The sequence below is a fragment of the Uloborus diversus genome, unplaced genomic scaffold, assembly GCF_026930045.1.
Source record: "Uloborus diversus isolate 005 unplaced genomic scaffold, Udiv.v.3.1 scaffold_12, whole genome shotgun sequence".
Taxonomy (NCBI): Eukaryota; Metazoa; Arthropoda; class Arachnida; order Araneae; family Uloboridae; genus Uloborus; species Uloborus diversus.
The window spans coordinates 5,779,235-5,799,672 of NW_026557876.1; the positions used below are offsets into that span (position 1 = coordinate 5,779,235).

A 20,438-nucleotide genomic window follows, 5' to 3' on the forward strand; every position below is an offset into this window, starting at 1 on the left:
CTGCTGAATTTAATCGTAAAACTTTCCTCGAAATAGAAAAAAGATCCATGTGTATGAGGGCATACACCCATGGACTTAACCTTTTCTTATTATGTATATATTCTCTTTTTGAAACTTTTTTAGGACGGATCCAACATCACGGAGATAATCGGAACAAGGACAGACGAAGACTTTTTCATAATTATAACAATATTCTAAATGTTCGTATATTATACATTGATTTCATGTTACACATGTTTGGAAATAAAAATTAAAAATTAGGGGTAAAAAGCAAAGGTATATTTTTATAATTATTTAACAAACATAACACTAAATTAATTTTACAAAAGATTTATTTCACATCTGCATTTTTTAAAGATTTATATTTTCAAATACCTTTTGCAATTTTGGCAGAGAATTGTTTTCAAAGTATGAAGTATGAAGTGCATGCAATAATAAAGTTCCTGTAATAAACATAAATTTGGCCAAATAAACATTCTACATACAAGCAAAATTAATAAAACAAATAATTAATTGGAAAAAGAAAAAGGTAAGCTTTTTCTTAAGATTATCCAATTTTATTTTCTGTATCTAATTTTAGAACAAATTACTAACTTAAAAGTTGTCCGTTTTATTGTACTTTTTCTTTGAAATTTGTGGTATAAGTTGGATAATTATTTTTTTTTCTGGAATTTTTTCATGCGATGCGATGAAGAAGAAACTTCTCAGCAATTTTCTCCCAAGCATATATCGCTCTAACTGTGCATAAAAGTGGCACATGATTTATTTTTCCAGAACCCAATGTCTGCTGAGGAAGTAGCACTTTTATATTCCCAGTAGGGGCAGAGCGATGTAGGAATTTCTACATCGTGATGCATCGCCATCCTCACATCGCGATGTAGTTCAAACAGTTTGAAATATTCTTTCCACTTTAGGGGCACCACCCCCCCTCCCCAATTAGGGGAGTTTTCATTACAAAAATCCAGGCTTTTGTCAGATCTTTTTCTAATTTGGCACATATATTCTTTAATCACATGGGGTAGTACCCCATATGAATACTACCCCATGGGAAACTATCCTATGTGAATTTCCAGCATCAAAGGATATCTGGGCCGAATCTGGAAAAGATCCGAAAAAAACTGGATTTTTATAAGGAAAACTCCTATGGGGTTTGCCACACATAGCGGGACGAAAACTATACTATGAGAATTCCGAAACATCAGAAGACAAATGTACCAAATTTGGAACAGATCAGACAAAAACTGGTTTCTTATAAGACCCCCCCCCCCCCCCACGCACACACGTGGTTTCCCACTCCATAGCGGGACGAAAACGGGAATTCCCGAGCGTCAAAGGACATCTGTGACAATTTTGGAAAAGACATGATAAAACTGGTTTTTTGTAATAAAACCCCTCATTTGGTGGTTGTCCTTCATAGCGGGGCGAAAACTACTTATGAGAATTCCTGAGCATCAATGAACGAACCTCTATGCCAAATTTTGGAAAGACCCGACAAAAAAAACGAATTTTTTTGAAGGAAAACCCCCATCGGGGTTGCATTGACGAAAGCTAACCTCCGTGATTTCCTGAGCATCAAAAAATCTCTATGGCAAATTTAGAAAAGATCAGAAAAAAAACTTTTTTTTTTATGTAAGGAGAACCCCCAATGCGAGGTTGCTCCCCCCTCCCCCATCATGGAGGGTTGAAAACTACCATGTGTGAACTGGTACCTCTGTTCCAAATTTGGAAAAGATATGATAAAAACTTTTTTTATACGAACCCCTCCCGTATGGGGGTTGCCCCCCATAGCGGAAAGAAAACCACCCTATGAGAATTCCTGAGCATCAAATAACGAAACTCTGCCAAATTCGGAAAGATCCGACAAAAACTGGATTTTTTGTAGAAAAAACTATCATAGGGGTTGCCTCCCCCCCCCCCCCCCCCCATAGAAGGCCGAAAACTACCCTGCGTGAATCCCGTGCATCAAAGAGCCTATGTGTCAAATTTTGGAAAGATCCGACAAAAAATGGATTTTTTCAAGGAACGCCCCCTCCCCCCTCCCATTATAAAGTGATGAAAACTACCCTGCGTGATTCTTGAGCAGCTAAGAACCTCTGTGGCAAATTTTAAAAAATCGGACAAAAACTTTTCTTTTTAATACGGAGAACCCCCAATGCGGGGTTGTCTGTCCCCCCCCGCCCCCCCACATAGAGGGACATAAACGACCTTGTGTGAATTCCTGAGCCTCCAATAACGAACCTCTGTGCCAAATTTCGAAAATATCCGACAAAAATTAGATGTTTTGAAGGAAAACCCCCCATTATAGGGGGTTTAATTAGATATCCATGGGGAGTTTAATCTGCAATGATTTGTTTTACCTTTTTTAAGAAGTTGTTTGTTTGCCTTTTTACATAAATAAAAATTTGCTTGACAGATTTTATGTGCTCTTTTTTTTAACAATTACTTGTCTTTTTTTTTTATGGGAGGGGGTGGGGGGTTGCAGGCCCGTTGTTTCAATTTTTTCCCAAATATGACAAAGAGTCTGTACTCAATAAAATTTTTACAGAAAACCAACTAAAACAACGGCTAGTCATGTGTACAAACATGAAGGTTCAAAAATCAAGACGGGAGGGGGGGGGGGGGGTCAATTTACCCCCTGACCCCGTAAATGACGGGCCTGTGAAAGTGACTATACGCAATAAAGTGGGAAACTACGGTGGTAAGATTCTGAAGTTAGGATTTGATCACACGCACACAAATCTGATAAAATACAGTCGAACCTCGTTATAACGAACTTAAAAGGACTATTAAAATCGATTATTATAAAACATGGTTCGCTCGCTTTATCCAAAAAACAATAAACAATAAGACAAGGATTGCAAAAAAGTTCATTTCAGCAGTTATTTGTTTTAAGCGTGTTCGAATTAACGAGGTTCGACTGTAATCTCAAAAAAAAAAAAAAACTAATGTGCTCAAAGGAAGAAAAAAAAAAGGAAATAAATTTTCTTAAAAATTTACGAAATTAATGTCTTCATATATGACGAAACTAATGCCCTCAAAACTACGAAAATGATTGTTAATTTGACGAAACTAGAATGAAGAAATATTTCGTTACATTTGACGAAATTCGCATCCTCAAACCACTAACAAAAGCAGTTTCTTCAATTTGACGAAATGTTCGCTCGGAGCATATCCCTGGAAGTGGTTTCGTTGAAAACGAAGGAAATTTCGTCAAATTTGAAAGTCCATTTCTGAGAGTGAGGCGGGTCCCCCTCCCTTCATAAAACTTATAAAATTTATACTGCTTGGACTCCAAGCCAAGCCTCTTGTTTCCGCAGGACCGACGAGAGGCCATGTCAGCCTATTCGTAAACTAGGGATCCGGCCCTTGAAGAGGCCTGGATCGGAATTAGAGTAGTATAAGTTTTTTTTTTTATGGAGGCGGTGGGGGGCGGTGAACAAACTGACAAGGAGGCCGCCTTGGCTCTCGGCGGCCCTGTGTTTCCGACTAAGCACCACCATGCCTAAAACCTTTCCTGGGCTATTGGTATCCCTTTCGGGCCGTGGCCCGAAAATTTTGCTCCTGCTGCCCTGATTTCTTTTCGGCGGCCCTCGGGGGGAACCGGCCCTTCTGGCATTTGCCCAAATGCCCACATAGCCAGTCCGCCCCTGGATGGAATCAATAATTAACCTTTTTCTTTAAATGTGTAGGCGCACCTAAAAGAGTCATTTTGATCTAGGAACCTATTTGCGAAATAATAGATTTCTTTTTCAGCTAATAAAAGATGCAAAATGAAAGAAATCATGTGGTAGTTTCTTAGAAAAACCATGATTTTTAATAGAAACGGCATGTAGTATCAATATGTTATCTCAACTATATCATGGCTTTAAGAATAAATCAGCAATTGTTTTGAAATTCACACAGAAATAGTTTCTGAATTCTTCAGTGAAACTTATATATGTTATGAAGTTATGATTAAATTAATTTTAAAAACTCAAGAGAGGTATGGGTTCATTTAATAACCTTGCCCTCGTGTTATAATCATTATGACAATGTTCCTAGGTAAAGCCGCTCATTGTCTAGCATCTTGGTGACATTCTATTGGGTTTAGTATTTAAATGGCTTGAAACGTTAAAGATGTATTCCGTCCACATTCAAAGTATATTAGTGCATAATATTCATGTGTACTTAGAAGTAAATTCATTGACCTTAAGGAATCCTAAAAAAAAATAATAATAATAAATAAATAAAAAAAACCACGCACATTTAAAAATAAAGTCGTCAAAACTTTGTTATGAAACATCAAAGGCGGGGGGGGGGGGTATTCAACTTCCCGTGCCCCCTCCAAAAGATTTTTCTGTATCCGCCCCTGGCCTCTCCCGCTCTCCCCCCCTCCCAAAAAAATAGGAAAAAGGGGGAAAATTGGGTAAAAGAAGAAAAAATAGTAACTCTATTTTAAGTGCTATAAGAGTACTGTTTCACCACGGATTGTATGGAATTGGCAAACATCCAGTTAAGGCGACTCCATCTGAATGAGGGGGGAAAACAAAAATTTTACTCGCGTATTCCTCTCATTTGAATGAGAATCGTCTTAATTTAGAGGCTAACATACATCTGCAAAATCTGACATCCCTGAAAACTAATAGATGCTTCCATTTCCGCGTGTAAACCGGATGTTTGCCTTTCCATACAATCCGCGGTTAGACAGTAAATACCGAGAAAGTGAATTTTACTTAATCTTTATGCTTTCTCTCTCTCTCGGAGTTTGTTCCCCCTTTTTAATCCTTATTTTTTTTTTCCTTCCTTTCTTTTTCTTTTCTTTTTTGAGCAATCACGATTGCCTATTGTTCTCATCTGACTGTTATGATGTTCCTATGATTTTATTTTACCACCGTCGACCGGCCTCACGATGCTGCTCCTCAAGCGAAAACCGTCTCCGTTACGTCCATATCCAACATACACACGCATACGTACACACACTCATGCCCGCACACAGACACAAACACCCACGCATACATACACACACTTACATACACACACACTCATGCCTGCATACAGACACAAACACACACGCATACAAACACATACCTATACACATACACTTACCCACACACACACATGCCTCGACACAAACACACACACACACTCGTGGTTGCGAAAAACATAATTTGAATCCAAAATGCCCATAATTCAAATTAATTTATCTTTTTTTGAGCAATCACGATTGCTTATTGCTTTCATTTGACTGTTTTTGACGTTCCTTTGATTTTTCCCACCGCCACCCTCTGCACCATCACCGTCGACCGGCTCCTCACGCTGCTGCTCCTCTAGCGAAAGCCGTCTCCCAGGTTGCATCCATGTCCTACACACACGCGCATACATACACAACTACACACACACATACACACACACAAACACATACACACATACACCTACACACATATACACCTACACACATACACACAACTACCCACACATTCATGCCTGCACACAGACACAAACACATATGCCGACATACACATACGCATACATACACATACACACAACTACCCACACATTCCTGCCTGCACACAGACACAAACACATGCCTACACACACATACACATACCCCCACACACACATACACATACCTACCCCCCCCCCACACTTATGCCAGCACACAGACACAAACACACATACCCCGTACACACAAAGACCCCCCCACACACACAAACACACATGCCTACATACACACACTCGTGATTGCGAAAAACATAATTTGAATTCAAAATGCCCATAATTCAAATTAATTTATCTTTTTTTTTTTTTTTTTTTTTTTTTTTTTTTTGCGGCAGTGTCGCCCCTCCCCAAGGCCCGCGCCTCGAGTTTCCGACTAGGCTGACATGACCCCTGATAATGACCCCATTATTAACTTTTCTGGCATTTTCTTTTAGCCCCCCCCCCCCCGATTAAAACAGGGGAGCAGAGGCAGAAAGGCATTCACCGCGTCGACCGATGAACCTCGCGGTAGATATTCTTTATTATTATACTAGTGGCACCCGCACGGCTTCGCCCGTAATAGAAAAATTAAAGGTCTTTTGGTTCGCTTGTATATTTACAAATAATGTATGGTGAATTTTCTCGCCAATTGGTTTGTACCGACGTTACAGTTCCACGTTATGATAATTTCGTATCTCGCCAATTGGCTTGTGCCCATGTTACGGTTCCACGTTAGGATAATTTCGTAATTTATGATTGTTTTTTCTTAAAATTGGAATAAAAAAAGAACCACATCGAATTTTCGAAAAATCGCTTCGAAGTGCACACCCCCATGCTACATACTAACTTTGTGCCAAATTTCATGAAAATCGGCCGAACGGTTTAGGCGCTATGCGCGTCACAGAGATCCAGACATCCTCCGGACAGAGAGACTTTCTGCTTTATTATTAGTAAAGATTATTATACTAATAATAAAGCTGAAAGTCTGTCAGGATCTCTGTGACGCGTATAGCGCCTTGACCGTTCGGCCGATTTTCATGAAATTTGGCACAAAGTTAGTTTGTAGCAGGGGGGTGTGCACCTCGAAGCGATTTTTCGAAAATTCGATGTGGTTCTTTTTCTATTCTAATTTTAAGAACAAAATTCTCATAAGATGGACGAGAAGAAAACGAAATTATCATTACGTGAAACCGTAACCAAGCCAATTGGCGAGAAAATTCACCATACATTATATGTAAATATACAGGCGAACCAAAAGACCTTTTAATTTTCTATTACGGGCAAAGCCGTGCGGGTACCACTAGTTCACAATAAATCTTGCACAGAGCAAATAGGTGTAAATTATCGACTTGTTTCTGCAGCTGGCGAGGAGAGAGATGGCTTACAAAGCTCCGCATCACTCCTCCAATTACATAATTCTGTATTCTTGCTTGATATCGGTTTACTTACTCAGAAGTCTTACTCCGGAAACTTAAACAAGAAGAGTCTCCAGAACTTAGCGAGCCTATTTTTACCTGTGCTGCACAAACAGACTTAACAGCAATTTTTACTTCCTTTTACAAAAAAGGAAGTATTGTATCTGCAAAAAAAATTTCACTCAAAAATCAGCCTTAATTTCCATTTTATTCACCCCCGAATGAATGTTGAGTTTTTTTTTTTTTTTTTTTTTTTTTTTTTTTTCCGACCCGACCACACGTTGACATATGCCTAAGAACGTACAGACACCCGAAATATTTATTTTGACGATCCCCGAGTTAATTACAGCGCGTTTTCTCGTGGCGTCCGTATGTATGTGCGTATGTATCTCGCATAACTCAAAAATAGTATGTCGGACATACTATTTTTGAGTTTTTTGAAGTAGTAGTTCCAGTAAAAAATGTTGAATGATGTTAAAACACATGTTAGATCTGAGAAATTAAGTTTTGATTTTTTTTTTCCTTTTTTGCATGTGTTTGATTTAAAAAATATCTTAATATCGTAAGATACCGTACATTACTATCTTTTACAGTATTTCGAAATACTTGTTATGTTATCACGTCACCTGTATATTAGTCATTAACAGTTTTTTGTTTGGAAGTTAGAACAAATGCTCGTAGTTTTAGTTCCGCATAATTTAATTTCACACTATTTTAATCTTTTTCCTGAGGAACTTACTTATTTATATGCATCAAAATTGATCAGTGGGGATGACTTGGCGGAAATTGAAGAAATAGGAGTTCTGCTTTTGAAATTGTCTCCTTTTTTTCGGCGTCGGACCCTTTTCACTCTTTCTTTCACTACTTTTTAAATTTTGAGCATCAGTTTTTATTAGCGAGGTTTCTTCTCATTCTAACTCAGAAGAACGATCCTTTTCTGCAAATCTAGGCTCCGAAAAATATTCGCAATAATCTCATGAAAGCAAACTATTCTCATCGTTAGAACAGGGTGGCGACAGATCAGGGAGATCAGGGAACTTTATTAATCAGGGAAAAGTCAGGAAAATATCAGGGAATTTTGAAAAAATAACAAAAAATCAGGGAAAATTGATTTTTATGAAGAAAAAAAAAATATTTTTTTGCTTTACAAAATTTAGTACTCTAATTCTCTGCGCATTTTCCGTCAATTATCTGTAAAAAAAAAAAGTAAAATTAATGAAGTGCGATTATACACTGCCGCATATTTGTGCATCTTTTTTTCCTCAACGTCAAAGTATTGAATCTTACTTATTCACCACAGTTTTCCATGTTTATCAGCTTAGAGTCAACAGAAGTTCTGAAAATTAAATTGTTCAACTGGAATAAGGCAAAAAAAAACTTGATAATAAAGCAATTTGAACTAATGAATCCATTCAGCTTACTTTTAAAAATGGGAAAAGTACTTTAAATATTCAATATTTCAAAAAAAAAATGTTTAGATAAGGTTTGATTTTTTGTTTTACCCTTCACTAAAAAATGTTTTCCATCATTTATATTTTTAGTATAAAATAATATGTTGGACAATTACTTTTCTCGACTATAATCGGGGCCCAATACAGGCTGGTTTTGCTACTGTTTTTGGGTACCTTCACAAAAATCTTATTTTGAAATCGGTACTTTCACAAAAAACAAATTATAAAATCAGTGGCTTCACAAAAATTCGCATTTTAAAATATAAAATTTGTTTCTCTGTTTAAAACAAAATTTACTCATAAAATAAAATTCTAAGCAGGTTTATATGAACAATCGCTTAAATAGCAACCTTTTTGTGGTATTTTAACTAATTTTTAGCTGTTTCTCACCAAAAGTGTATTTATGCAATATCATCACAATCCTTTAACATATTTTGGGGCACCGTTTTTCTCATAATTTCCAATATTGTACACATTACATAGCCCATTAAGCTGAAATTACGATGGTATTTTCGGTACTTCTTAGGTTTTTAGCTCCCCCCACACACACAAAAAACAAAACCTGTTAAAATAATACTAGATAACATTTACACTTTTTGAACTAAAATTTCACTTGTTCTACTTCTCTTTTACAAAAATTAGGATGCCTCTAAAAGTTCACAAAAACAATACTGATAAAAAAGAACATTCACAAAAATAGAATGATGCAATACTTTCACAAAAATAGGTAGCAAGAAAAAAAATCCTAGATCGGCTCCTGATAATATACAGTAGACTCTCGTTTCACGCGGAGGTTACGTTCCACGGAAATGCCGCGTAAAACGAAACCGTATAAATAGAGACTTAATAATGGTGCTAACATAGGGGTTTGGTAGAGGAAAAAAAAATCCATTCTAGTCAGGGTTGGCAAGTTTCTGCCAAGGTGGTTAAAACCACTGGTAGAAACCGGCATGGCAAAAACCACTTTCTGCCACATTTGCGGCAGAAACTGGCAAAAACTCACAAAATGAAAAAATAATTCTCGATATACAACAGAAAATGCATGGAAAAAATAATTAATGGTTAACCGAAGCACTGTAATTTTATTACAAAATTATCACAATTCAAAATCAAATGTTACATTGTTGGGACCCTAAAATTGCCTCTTCGAAAAGGTGGTTTCAAAAATCTAAACAGGTTCTCCATTTAATATGCACAAATGAGAAACTTTAGAATATTCTTGAAACAGAAGAGCTAGCAGACAATGCATCAAGGAAGCAAGCAATGTTTGTGAAACTTTCATCTATTGTATAACAGGTCCACCATGTAGTAACTAGGGTTGTGGTAAAAATTTGAATAGAAAAATAAGTTTTGAGTAATGGGCCAATTTGTTTTACAAAACTGTGGCATTAGGTACAAAATTCTAGGCGAAGTAAAATTCTGGCACTTTCTTCTTAAAGTACATAACATGATAATTTTAATCACAAACAATTTAGAGGAAGCATATAAGTGAGCAAATTACAATCAGTAATGCCCGTTTAATTCTGTATGTCCCTCCTCTTTCCTGAGCAACTCCGTATGATTTTTTATCCTTTGTTAAATTAATCCAAATAGTACGAGCCTCTGCAATTGAAAAGTTCCCTTTCTGAACTAAATCAAGGGCAAACAAATATCATTTATTAATTACTTAAGGTATTGAAAGACACTTTTAAATTTTTGCTAGTTTCTGCCGGCAGAAAGCCAACCCTGATTCTAGTGATAAATATATATATATATAATTTTAATGTGTACTTATTTCAATACATAGGCTCAATGTGCTTAAAGAAAACATGAATTAACTTAGTGCTTATTAAAAAGAGCTGTGTTATTCTTTTGGCTTACAATTTAAAAAAAAATCTAGTTCAATGTGGGGCATTAACGCTTCCATGATCATTCACTTAATCTCCATGACGGGATCTTCCTTCACTAATAAATCGGGTCATTTGTCGCGTTGTCTAGGAATGGCTCAAAATTTTCAGTGAAAGCTTTTGATTATATGTCATTGATGTTCTCACTGGTTTTGTTCTCCAGTGAGAACATCAATGTTCTCTTATTCCATTGTCACTTCTAAAAGTTCTTCCTGCGAATTCTATATTGTGCGAGTTCGATAACTTCTGGAAAGTGCTCTGGAACCAATCGCAAAAGATGTCCCCAGTTGCCAAAGCTCTCTAGTTAGCACGTCAAAATGCAGTTTATTACTTCAGGGTGGCGACAGATCAGGGAAAAGTCAGGGAACTTTATTAATCAGGGAGATTTCGGGGAAATATCAGGGAATTTTGAAAAAATAACAAAAAATCAGGGAAAATTGATTTTATGAAGACTTTTTTTTTTTTGAATTACAAAATTAAGTACTCTAATTCCCTACGCATTTTCCGCCCATTTTCTGTTCAAAAAACAGTAAAATTAATGAGGTGCGATTATACACTGCCGCATATTGGTGCATCTTTTTTTCCTCAACGCCAAAGTATTAAATCTGGTTTATTAACCACAGGATGAACTTTCTAAGATTGCTTTAGTGTCTGTTAGGTTGTTTAGTTTACCTAGCTTGAAATTTCCTTTCACGCTTTCAATGCTACGTAAAATAAACAACCATACAGACAAAGAGGAAGCCTTCATTGATGCCTTAGCTCCTTTGCCTTTATTCCATTGTCTCAAAGTAATTAGCCTACTGTAATTACGATTTCAAGAAGAAATCTTTGGTTTTTGAATTAATACTGATAAAAGCTTAAGTTATTACTTCTTCGCGATTTTAATTTAATTGCTAAAATTGAACTTTCAGTAAAAAAAAATTGTAATCAAGTTGTAGTCTTTTATATATTTTAAAATTAAGAAATTGCTTTTTTTTCTGTTTTTCTTTTTTTTCCTTGCATTTCGAAGTTTTTTGTTACAAAAGCAATCTAAGATTTTTTTTCGTTGCATACTAAAATCATTTGAAATAGAGTTAACTTGTGTACTTAAGTAAATATCTTTATTTTTTATTGTTAAAATGCTGTATTCATTCATTAAAACCAATGTTCTTGATTAGGGAAAAGCTCCCTTTAAATGGATGTCAAATGGTTTCATCTTTTTTTTTTTTTTTTTTTGCATAAATATGTCAGTTATATAAGAATAACTACATTACTTCTATTCTCTCACTATTACTTGTTATTCTTGCGACAATCATTATACTGTTTGAAAATTTAGTTCAAAATAAATTCAATTACTTTTTAGTTCTATCATAAATACACACATGTTTTTAAGAATGATTTTAATAGTTTCTTAAAATTCTTATGCTAAGCGGTTCCTGGAAGTAAAATATTTTTAAAAAAAAATCTCTCTAATCTTTCCATGTAGAAAAATTTAATATACTGTTTTGTAGGGGGGTTTTTTTTTCCAAAAAAAATCAACTTGATATGGTTTTTTTAACCATTTTATTAAAAAAGTAGCATCTTTTTAAAATATATTCTTTATTTCAACAATTTTACACAACTTAAAACGTTTAAAATACTGCATTTTATACAAACATAAAATGGATTTCAAGTAGAGAAAAGAAAGAAAGCCATTATCATTGGTAACGTAAATCAGGGAAATTTGATTAACTTAATCAGGGAAAAGTCAGGAAACTTTTTTTCACCGTTCCTGTCGCCACCCTGTACTTGTCATCTACAACCTCAGGAGTAGGGATTTTGAAAGAGAGGGAAATTTTATGTTTTGCAATGCGGTACGTCTGCCAGTTGGAGTTAAGATTGTATAATGCAGTATTGTTAAATTTATGGCCACACATTCTAAAAATGCAAAATTAATTTATAAAAATAAAAAGTGATTTTAACCAATGATTTTTTGTTTTAAATCAATGAACCCTGGTTAACGTCTCTTTATTTCCGGTATGGAGACCGAGAACAATGTTATCTTGCGACAATCTGATAAATGCATTGCTATGGTGATGGATCCAAACCAGGGATGCCCACCTGGGGGTTCATGGCGCCATTAACATTTTAAGGGTAGTTGTTTTGAGGGGCATTTTTCTTATTCGGGTGGGGAGTCTTTGCAATGTTTAGGTTAGCAGGCATCCCTGATCCAAACAATTCAAATCAATTCATTAATTGAGGCAGTGAGAAGCAAAGGGATGTAAAGGGCGAAATTAAGAATTTGGAGATATCCAGTACACATGGTAGGTGAACCTCTCCTCTGTCTTAGGACCAGAGATAGTACTAATAGCCCTGGTCGTTGCTGCTATACAGGATGAGCTAGAAGAAAAAAATCAATGAAAGCCTACCAAGGATGTTATTTTTAAACGCATTTTACTTGAAAATGTCCACTTCACTGCCTCAATTGTTAATTTCAAAATTTAAATTTAGAAATTAACCAGTTTTCTTTGCTATTCATTTCTTAATACTTTCGATAGATGAGGGAAGCCTCTACCAAAGTTTACTTTTCCTCTTTCTCTCGATTTGGGTTCATTTTTGCCCTATTAAAAGCTAGAAAGAAACGGACATTTAGTAGCAATTAGTCTGGTATAAATTCCAGTCGGGGAGAGCCATTTCTGGCAATGAGTAGCAAAGAGATGAACGTGGAATTCTTAAAGTTTCGAATAAAGCAAATTTTTAGTTCAGTATCTAGGTAAGCTTTCATTGTATTTTTTCTAAATCATGCTGCGTAGCAGCACCAACCAGGGCTACTAGTACAATCTCTTGCCTTGAAATAGAGAGGTTCTCCTAGAATTTAAATTGAGAATTTGCTTCTTGCTGTTTCCTTCATAAAAACGAAATACACTCTCTCAACTAGTGATTGCAAAAGATATCATTCAGGGTTCGTATGCTCCTTACAAACCCCTGCTTTTTGAGAGAAAAAAGGGCCTCTGAAACTCCTGAATTTTGCTATTATCTCCTTCCAAACTCCTTATTTTTTATTCTACGTGGCCTTGGATTTTCTTCTATCGTCAATCTGAGCGACTACATTATACTGAATTTTACCGGAATCTCAATTTTTTTCGTCTGTTAATACCGGAAATCGGATTTTTTTTCACTGGGCTATTTTCTTCCCTATATCCATTTTTTCCCCTTGCTCTAAATTTCTGACGATTATGTCGATAATTATTAATATACATCTTGCGGACTTTACATTTTAAAAAATGAATCTATAAACAAGAAGCTAATCCTTAATGAATTCCTGCAAAACTCCTTACTTTAAATTTTCAAAGTTGAGTTTGAACCCTGTCATGGTCTAACTTCAAGTTTCCTGAAATTGGCATTTTCCTCCTTTCCAGGACCAGGCTGGCCGCCGACATCGGCAAGGCCGGCGCCGAGCGCGAGTTCACCGGCCTGGGCAACTGCCTGGGCAAGATCTTCAAGTCGGACGGCCTGGCCGGCCTCTACCGGGGCTTCAACGTCTCCGTCCAGGGCATCATCATCTACCGGGCCGCCTACTTCGGCTTCTTCGACACCGCCAAGGGCATGCTGCCCGACCCCAAGAACACGCCCATAGTCATCTCGTGGGCCATCGCCCAGACCGTGACCACGGTCGCCGGAATCATCTCCTACCCCTTCGACACCGTCCGTAGGAGAATGATGATGCAGAGCGGGCGGGCCAAGGCCGACCTCATGTACAAGGGCACCATCGACTGCTGGTCCAAGATCGCCAAGACCGAGGGCGGCGCGGCCTTCTTCAAGGGCGCCTTCTCCAACGTGCTGCGGGGGACGGGCGGCGCCTTCGTGCTCGTTCTCTACGACGAGATCAAGAACTTTATCTTCTGAGAAGAGTGTTGTAGCGTGTGTTTTCATGAAGGTTTAACTTATATATCGTTGTTATTCCATCGACTGCATTCCTGCCACGGGGGACCAATTTTTTTTTTTTTTTCCATTGCTTTTGAATAAACGAGATATTTTTCCGTATTCTGTGTCATTTATTGATGGTTTGATCATGCGATTGTGTTAGTTCATGGCCGCACTAGCCGCGTTCACAACTTTTCAACCCGGTAAATCCCCACTCTGGCTCCTCAAAAAACCCGATTGAAAAATTCCCCGTTTCCATGTAAAAAGCGGTTCTCCCATTATACCAGAGAACGCAGTTTTTACCCAGCATCCTTAGCGGCTAGTAGACGAACTTGTTTCGCGTAATGCATTCCGGGTAAAAACACCGCTTTCACTCCAGAAGCTAACAGGAGTAGAAAGATTCCACATAAAACCCGGTAATAACCCGAATGCGGTGAAAAGCAGGTAGGTTTTTCCCTGGGTCGAAAGTGTCCTTGGAAACTGCCCTACTTAATACTTATGGACTGTGGCAATAAAGAGGGCGCTACAGGGCACCCCTTTTTCCACTACTTTGCTATTGATTAGTGGATGCAGGGTACCCTGTGGCGCATCTTGCGGTCAAGATGGGCGACGTCCAATCAAAAATAAACAAACTTTGGGCCATTGACATTGGTTGGTGGATGCATGAGCTGTATCGGTTTAACACATTAAATTCAAATTGTCGAGGCCCGTTGAGCACCATAGAGTGGGGCCATGGTTTGTTCCAACGGCCTCCTACATACTAAATGCCTAGCACATTTGCCTCAAAAAGTGATCCTCCGCCGGTACACTTTCAACGCTACCTGGTGGCAATACAAGGATGGCATTGGAGCCAAACAATTCAAATCAGATTGTTCATTGGTCAATTTCAAATTTAGAAGTAAACCAATTGTGTTCTCTGCTGTTAATTTCTAACACCTCTACCTTCGATGGATGTAGTTGCAGTAGCAAGAGTCCTAAAATTTGCTTATTGGGATCGTTTTGCTCTAAGTTAAAGGTGAGAAAGCGACAGGCATTTAGTACTTCGAAGGCGTTGGTTTGTTCTGGCCAGAAAACCAATGCCATTCATTAGCAGTGAATGAGCAGAGTTCACACAAGAAAGGCCTTTGTGAAAAGCTTTTGTTTAAAAATTAAAATGGTTGGTTAAAAAAAATTGATAAATGTTAAACCACGGAGGATAAAACATGACATGAATGCCTGTAACGTAAGTTCTGATATACCGTTCATACCATAAAGAGGCCACCGGATAAAAAGCCTGCAACAACGACTTTTACAGCAAAACAACACCCATTCTTATCTGGTATGACTGGAAGCTTTGAAACTAACGCGGATCTACATGAGTTTCTTTAAGGGGCATGACTTAAACTTTGTACCAGTCTTTTTCCCAGATCGGACATGTACAAGAAAATAAAACCATTCCAGAAAAATATCAGCAACATTACAGACCAGGGGTGATTGTGTTCCGGTATTTTACAGAGTTTCCGGTATTTTTATGTCCGAAAATACCGGAATTATGTTTTTTTTTTTGTTATGCTTTTATCTCCCTACTTCCGCAATTTTTTAAAAATTATATAATACTCATCAAATATACCTGCAAGAGCCTTAAGATGGACAAATGTCAAGATAATTTTGTATAACACCAGCTCAAAAGTAACTTTGTAACCCGTTAAAATTTTAATCAAATGTACACACACTATTTTGACACCGACTATTGAACTATTTAATACTATGGCATAGGTGCACTTAAGTAATAGGGGCCAAAGATTACACCCCCCCCCCCCCCCGTTCTAGCTTTGAAACTTTCAGGTATTTTTTGATGAACCCACAATCACCCCTGTACAGACGTAACCAGTCACTAATTTAACTTCTTTTGGGGGGGGTTATTTCGCCTATCGCAGAGCAACATTGCGACATCAGTTTGCCACTTTTCATAAGTCCATCGCTCTCTGGTTATGCTATTTGTATGTGAAAAGCAGTTATGACGTCAATCCGCGGAATTTTGTCTGGAATAGGCATAGGTGCTTGTGCACCAAAAAAAGTAAGCGGGGAGAGTTCCTTGAAGCCGTTTTTTTAATACACCAATTTTTGGCTTCATTACTGATTACATTATTTTTTTAAAATGGGATTAGACATCAACAAGAAACGATAAAATTGAAAATTTTAAACCCCGACTGAGTCGCAACTGCAGAATCAAGAGGGAAAATTAAAAATCCTTTTAAAAAGCTTATATTATTAAAAATCATCATCAATTATTTTATTAAATAGATACTGGCAATAGATAAAAATTTTAAATCATGGCGTTTTTTCCCTTGTCGACCAACAATGAATTCGGTTATGAATCGCGTGAATAAAGGCTTAGCCGTTTTTAAAATCTGATTTTAAAAAACGTTATAATTAGAATTCTATGAATCATGGAAGTTCCAAACACATTCTATCAGACGCGGAGAAAAAATTCTCTTTATTTCGGTATTAAATTTTAAATTTTTAACTGTTTTGTACGTTTTTAATTAATGTCATCCAAAGATGCAACCTAGCTAAGAACAGTCTCGATTAATTCTCCTTTCGAACTTTTTTTTTCTTTCAAAATCGGCTCGTCCGTTTAGGCGCTATAGTGCCACACACAAACACGTCAAACTTATAACCCCCTTCCTTTGTGTGTCGGGGGTTGAATAACGGGACTGGTGGCTGCGGTATACTCAGGGGTGATTGTGTTCCGGTATTTTACTGGATTTCCGGTATTTTCATCTTGAATTCCGGTATCTTCATCTTCGAAAATACCGGAACTTCTATATTTTCAGAAAAACCCACTTTTGTAAAATTTAGGGCGATTAATGAAATGCCAGAAGTCCAAATTGAAGATGTTTTGTTTGGTATAAAGCTTAAGCTACGGTCCTATGGTAATTATCGAAGAACAGCTGGGGTGGGCGATTGAATGAAGGCTAGATAAGAAGAATCCTTGAAAAATTTTAAGAAATGAGAAAAATTAAAAGAATTTAATTCCCACTATGCACATGGACGTATTAAGTCCAATTAAAACTTCGAGTTTTAGCCCCAACAAATTATGTATATAAATTATTTATATACATAATATAATGTGCACATACACGTAATGTATATATACAACACTCAACACTTTTCAAAACACTTTTTCTTCTTGAGGAAAAAAAAAGTTCAGGTATTTTTTCATGGAGTCACAATCACCCCTGGGTATACTTCCTCCTTTCAGTTCTGTCTATTTTGAATTTTTAGTTTTTATTTTCGTAAAATATATCGGTTCCCCCTGTTAAAAAAACTTATTTTTTATTTAACCTTAACTCTGAAAAGTGAGGGGGCGAGGCCCCTTTACCCGTAAGAGCTACATAACCGGAAAAGGGCTCTCGTTTTCTGATAATAAATATACTTTAAAAAGTGTGAAGAATTCAGTTTCCCTAAAGTGGTAGATACTAAAGATGAGTTCGGGCTCATTTTCGAGAGCTCGAGCCCGAAAACTTGTAACAGAGTCCGGGTAATATCGTCTCGGACCAAAATCCGAGCCCGAGAAAATCTCGTCTCGAAAACCTTCTACAGTTTGACATGATTTCATGAAACGTTAGTCTCAGCTGTTTCACAACAACTAAATATGGGTACTTATATTTCAAATGCTATCGGTTCAAAATGTTTTTTTTATTCATTTTTAATCTGTGTTAAAATGAAAAATGTTACGTTAAATCTTCTGCATTAACAGAAGTTTCTAGATTTTCTCAAAATGCTCCATTTCAAATGCATTACTGTAAAACATATTGTAATAGTAATCGCAAAAAAAACATATAAATGAGCGTTAATTAATTTTCTGTTTTTTTTTTTTTTTTTTTCTCACAGCATGACAACGTTTATTTGCTTTGAATTTGTTTGGAGATTGACGATTGAATATCTTAGCTTGTGTCCGAGCCCGAAACCTATTTCTGGTTCTAGAGCCCGAGCCCGTCTCATCTCTAATAGATACTGGATTCTCCAGTCAACTCTCGATAACTCGAAGTCTCAAGGGACTGGCTAAAACATTCGAATTATTGGTAGTTCGAGTAATGAGAACTTTCCACAACAGTCGCAAGAGTTTGGGACTCGATGAAAACTTCGAGATAAAGGAATATTCGAATTATCGAGATTCCATTGTATATCCATAAAGAGATGGAAAATATTCAATGGTTTAATGAAAAGTTTTGGAATAGCTTTTAAAAATGAGTTATGAAATGAAGTCATAAGCTATTTTTAACCCCCGACACGCAAAGGAAGGGGGTTATAAGTTTGACGTGTTCTGTGGCACTCTAGCGCCTGAACGGATGGATCGATTTTGAAAAAAAAAATAATTCGAAAGGTGAGTTGATCGAGAGTGTTCTTAGCTAAGTTGCATCTTTGGATGACATTAATTAACGAAGATATTAGTTAAAAGCCTTTAAAAGGTTTTTCGCGATTTTTGCAGTGAAAACATAGTTAATTTTTTTTTTTTAATTTAATACCAAAATAAAGAAAAAAATTTTCTGCGTCTGATAGAATGTGTTTGGAACTTCCATGATTCATAGAATTCGAACTATAACGTTTTTTTAAAAAGCAGATTTTAATAACGGCTAAGCCTTTATTCATGCGGTTGATAACCTAATTCATTGTTGGCCGACAAGGAAATAAAACTCAATGATTTAAAAATTTTATTTGTTGCCAGTTTCTATATAATAACAAATAGAATACTTGATATATTTAATAATTATAATATTTTAAATAATACAGTAGAAGACCGTTATAACGCACACCTTGGGACCAGAGCTTATGCGTTATACAGGTTTCTGCGTTACATAGATCATTTCACAAATTTTGAAACTGACATTCAGAAATCTATATATTAGCACTTCGGAATGAGTTTTATCTGCAATGAGTATTAAAGCCCCCATATTACAATTAGTCATTCACAAATAAATATGTTTCACAATCAAAAGAAAGTGACTTGCACTTCTGCTAGCTTCATGATTTGCATAACAGCTGCATTTTCAAGAGCCATCTGGTATTTTCTGTTTATTATGATTACTAATTTTAAATTCAAAAGCTTTGAACTAAGATGGAAAGATAAAAAACTTACAAAATTTAATTTGCCTAACAATTTTTATGTTAGCAAAGCAAAACAGGGGGATTTTTTAAGCTTCAAAACCTATTGTTTACTCCTGAAAAGTTGTGCGGTTTGTAGAGAATTGTGTTATATAGGTCGGCGTTATAACGGTCTCCTACTGTATAAGGATTTTTAATTTTATCGTTACTTGTCAAATGTAAGATTTGGCAAAGCTGTGGCTCAAAATATTCTTATCACAGTTAGATTATTTTATTAAGTGATAAATTGGATACAAAGAAAAACCACCCTTATTTGCCGAGATTCTGCTATGTTGCTTTTGTTCATTCTACTTGTTTGTAGCATTAGAGACAGTGCCGTGTCCAAGGGGAGGGTTTTGGGGGTTAAACCTCTCCCTTGGGGAAAAAATAAGCAAAATGAAGAAAATGTATATTTGACTTAAATTTACTTTAATGAGAAAGTTTGCTTTCAGCGTTTTTATTTTATTTTAATTTTCTCTCTGAAGTTTTTTGCGATTTACAACTGCTAAAGCCTTACAAACTGATGTAATATTTCGGAAAAAGTATGGCGAACGAAACGCTGAATGATCTACCAATGCAAAGAAAGAATATTGCTTATTGTAAGGAGCTTATGGTGAATTTGGCATATGTTACATCTATGAAGATGCATTAGTGATTGTGCTTGGCTATGTAACTTGCATCTGCAAAGAGCTTTTTCTTGTTTAGTTTATTAAGCATTATTTCAGAACATAACCTGATATACATTCTACATTATAAAAGAATTTGTGAAGAGTTTTTAATACTCATTGCAATATACTACATAGTAAACAGATTTAATTAAAAAGAAGCAAGCAAAGTTTGATTAAAGCGAATCTGTGAAACGAAGGAATACTTTGGTAACTTGTACAGCTAGAGGTATCCTTCAAGAATACAGCAGTCCTTACATGTGAATAAACGCCATACTGGGATCGGCAATTTGTCGTAAAACTAAAAGCTGTAAGGGGGTTGAATTCTCCCCCCCCCTTACTGGTAAGATTAAAACCCCTCCCTTTATGAAAATCTGGACACGGGCCCGATTAGAGAATTATGTTTTGGGCGTAAAATATTATAAAAACTGACCGCAAACAAAAATATTAATGGGGGAGGGGGCGAAATGAGACTGCTATCCCTAACTTCTACCGTTCTAGGCACGAAGTCGTATCTGCACTTTTTGTCAAAACCGAGTTACGGTCACTAGGTGA

The 20,438-nt window shown here is 36.5% G+C and overlaps 1 protein-coding gene across 1 annotated transcript in view; it reads left to right on the top strand.

Annotated features, from left to right (window-relative positions):
- LOC129232472 (ADP/ATP translocase 3) overlaps positions 1-14,146 on the top strand; it is a 52,707-nt gene extending 38,561 nt beyond the window's left edge. The window contains exon 3 of the mRNA XM_054866618.1: positions 13,587-14,146. Coding sequence (XP_054722593.1) covers positions 13,587-14,073 — 487 coding nt within the window. The 3' untranslated portion in view covers positions 14,074-14,146. The remainder of the gene's footprint in view (positions 1-13,586) is intronic.
- The last annotated feature ends 6,292 nt before the right edge of the window (positions 14,147-20,438 follow it).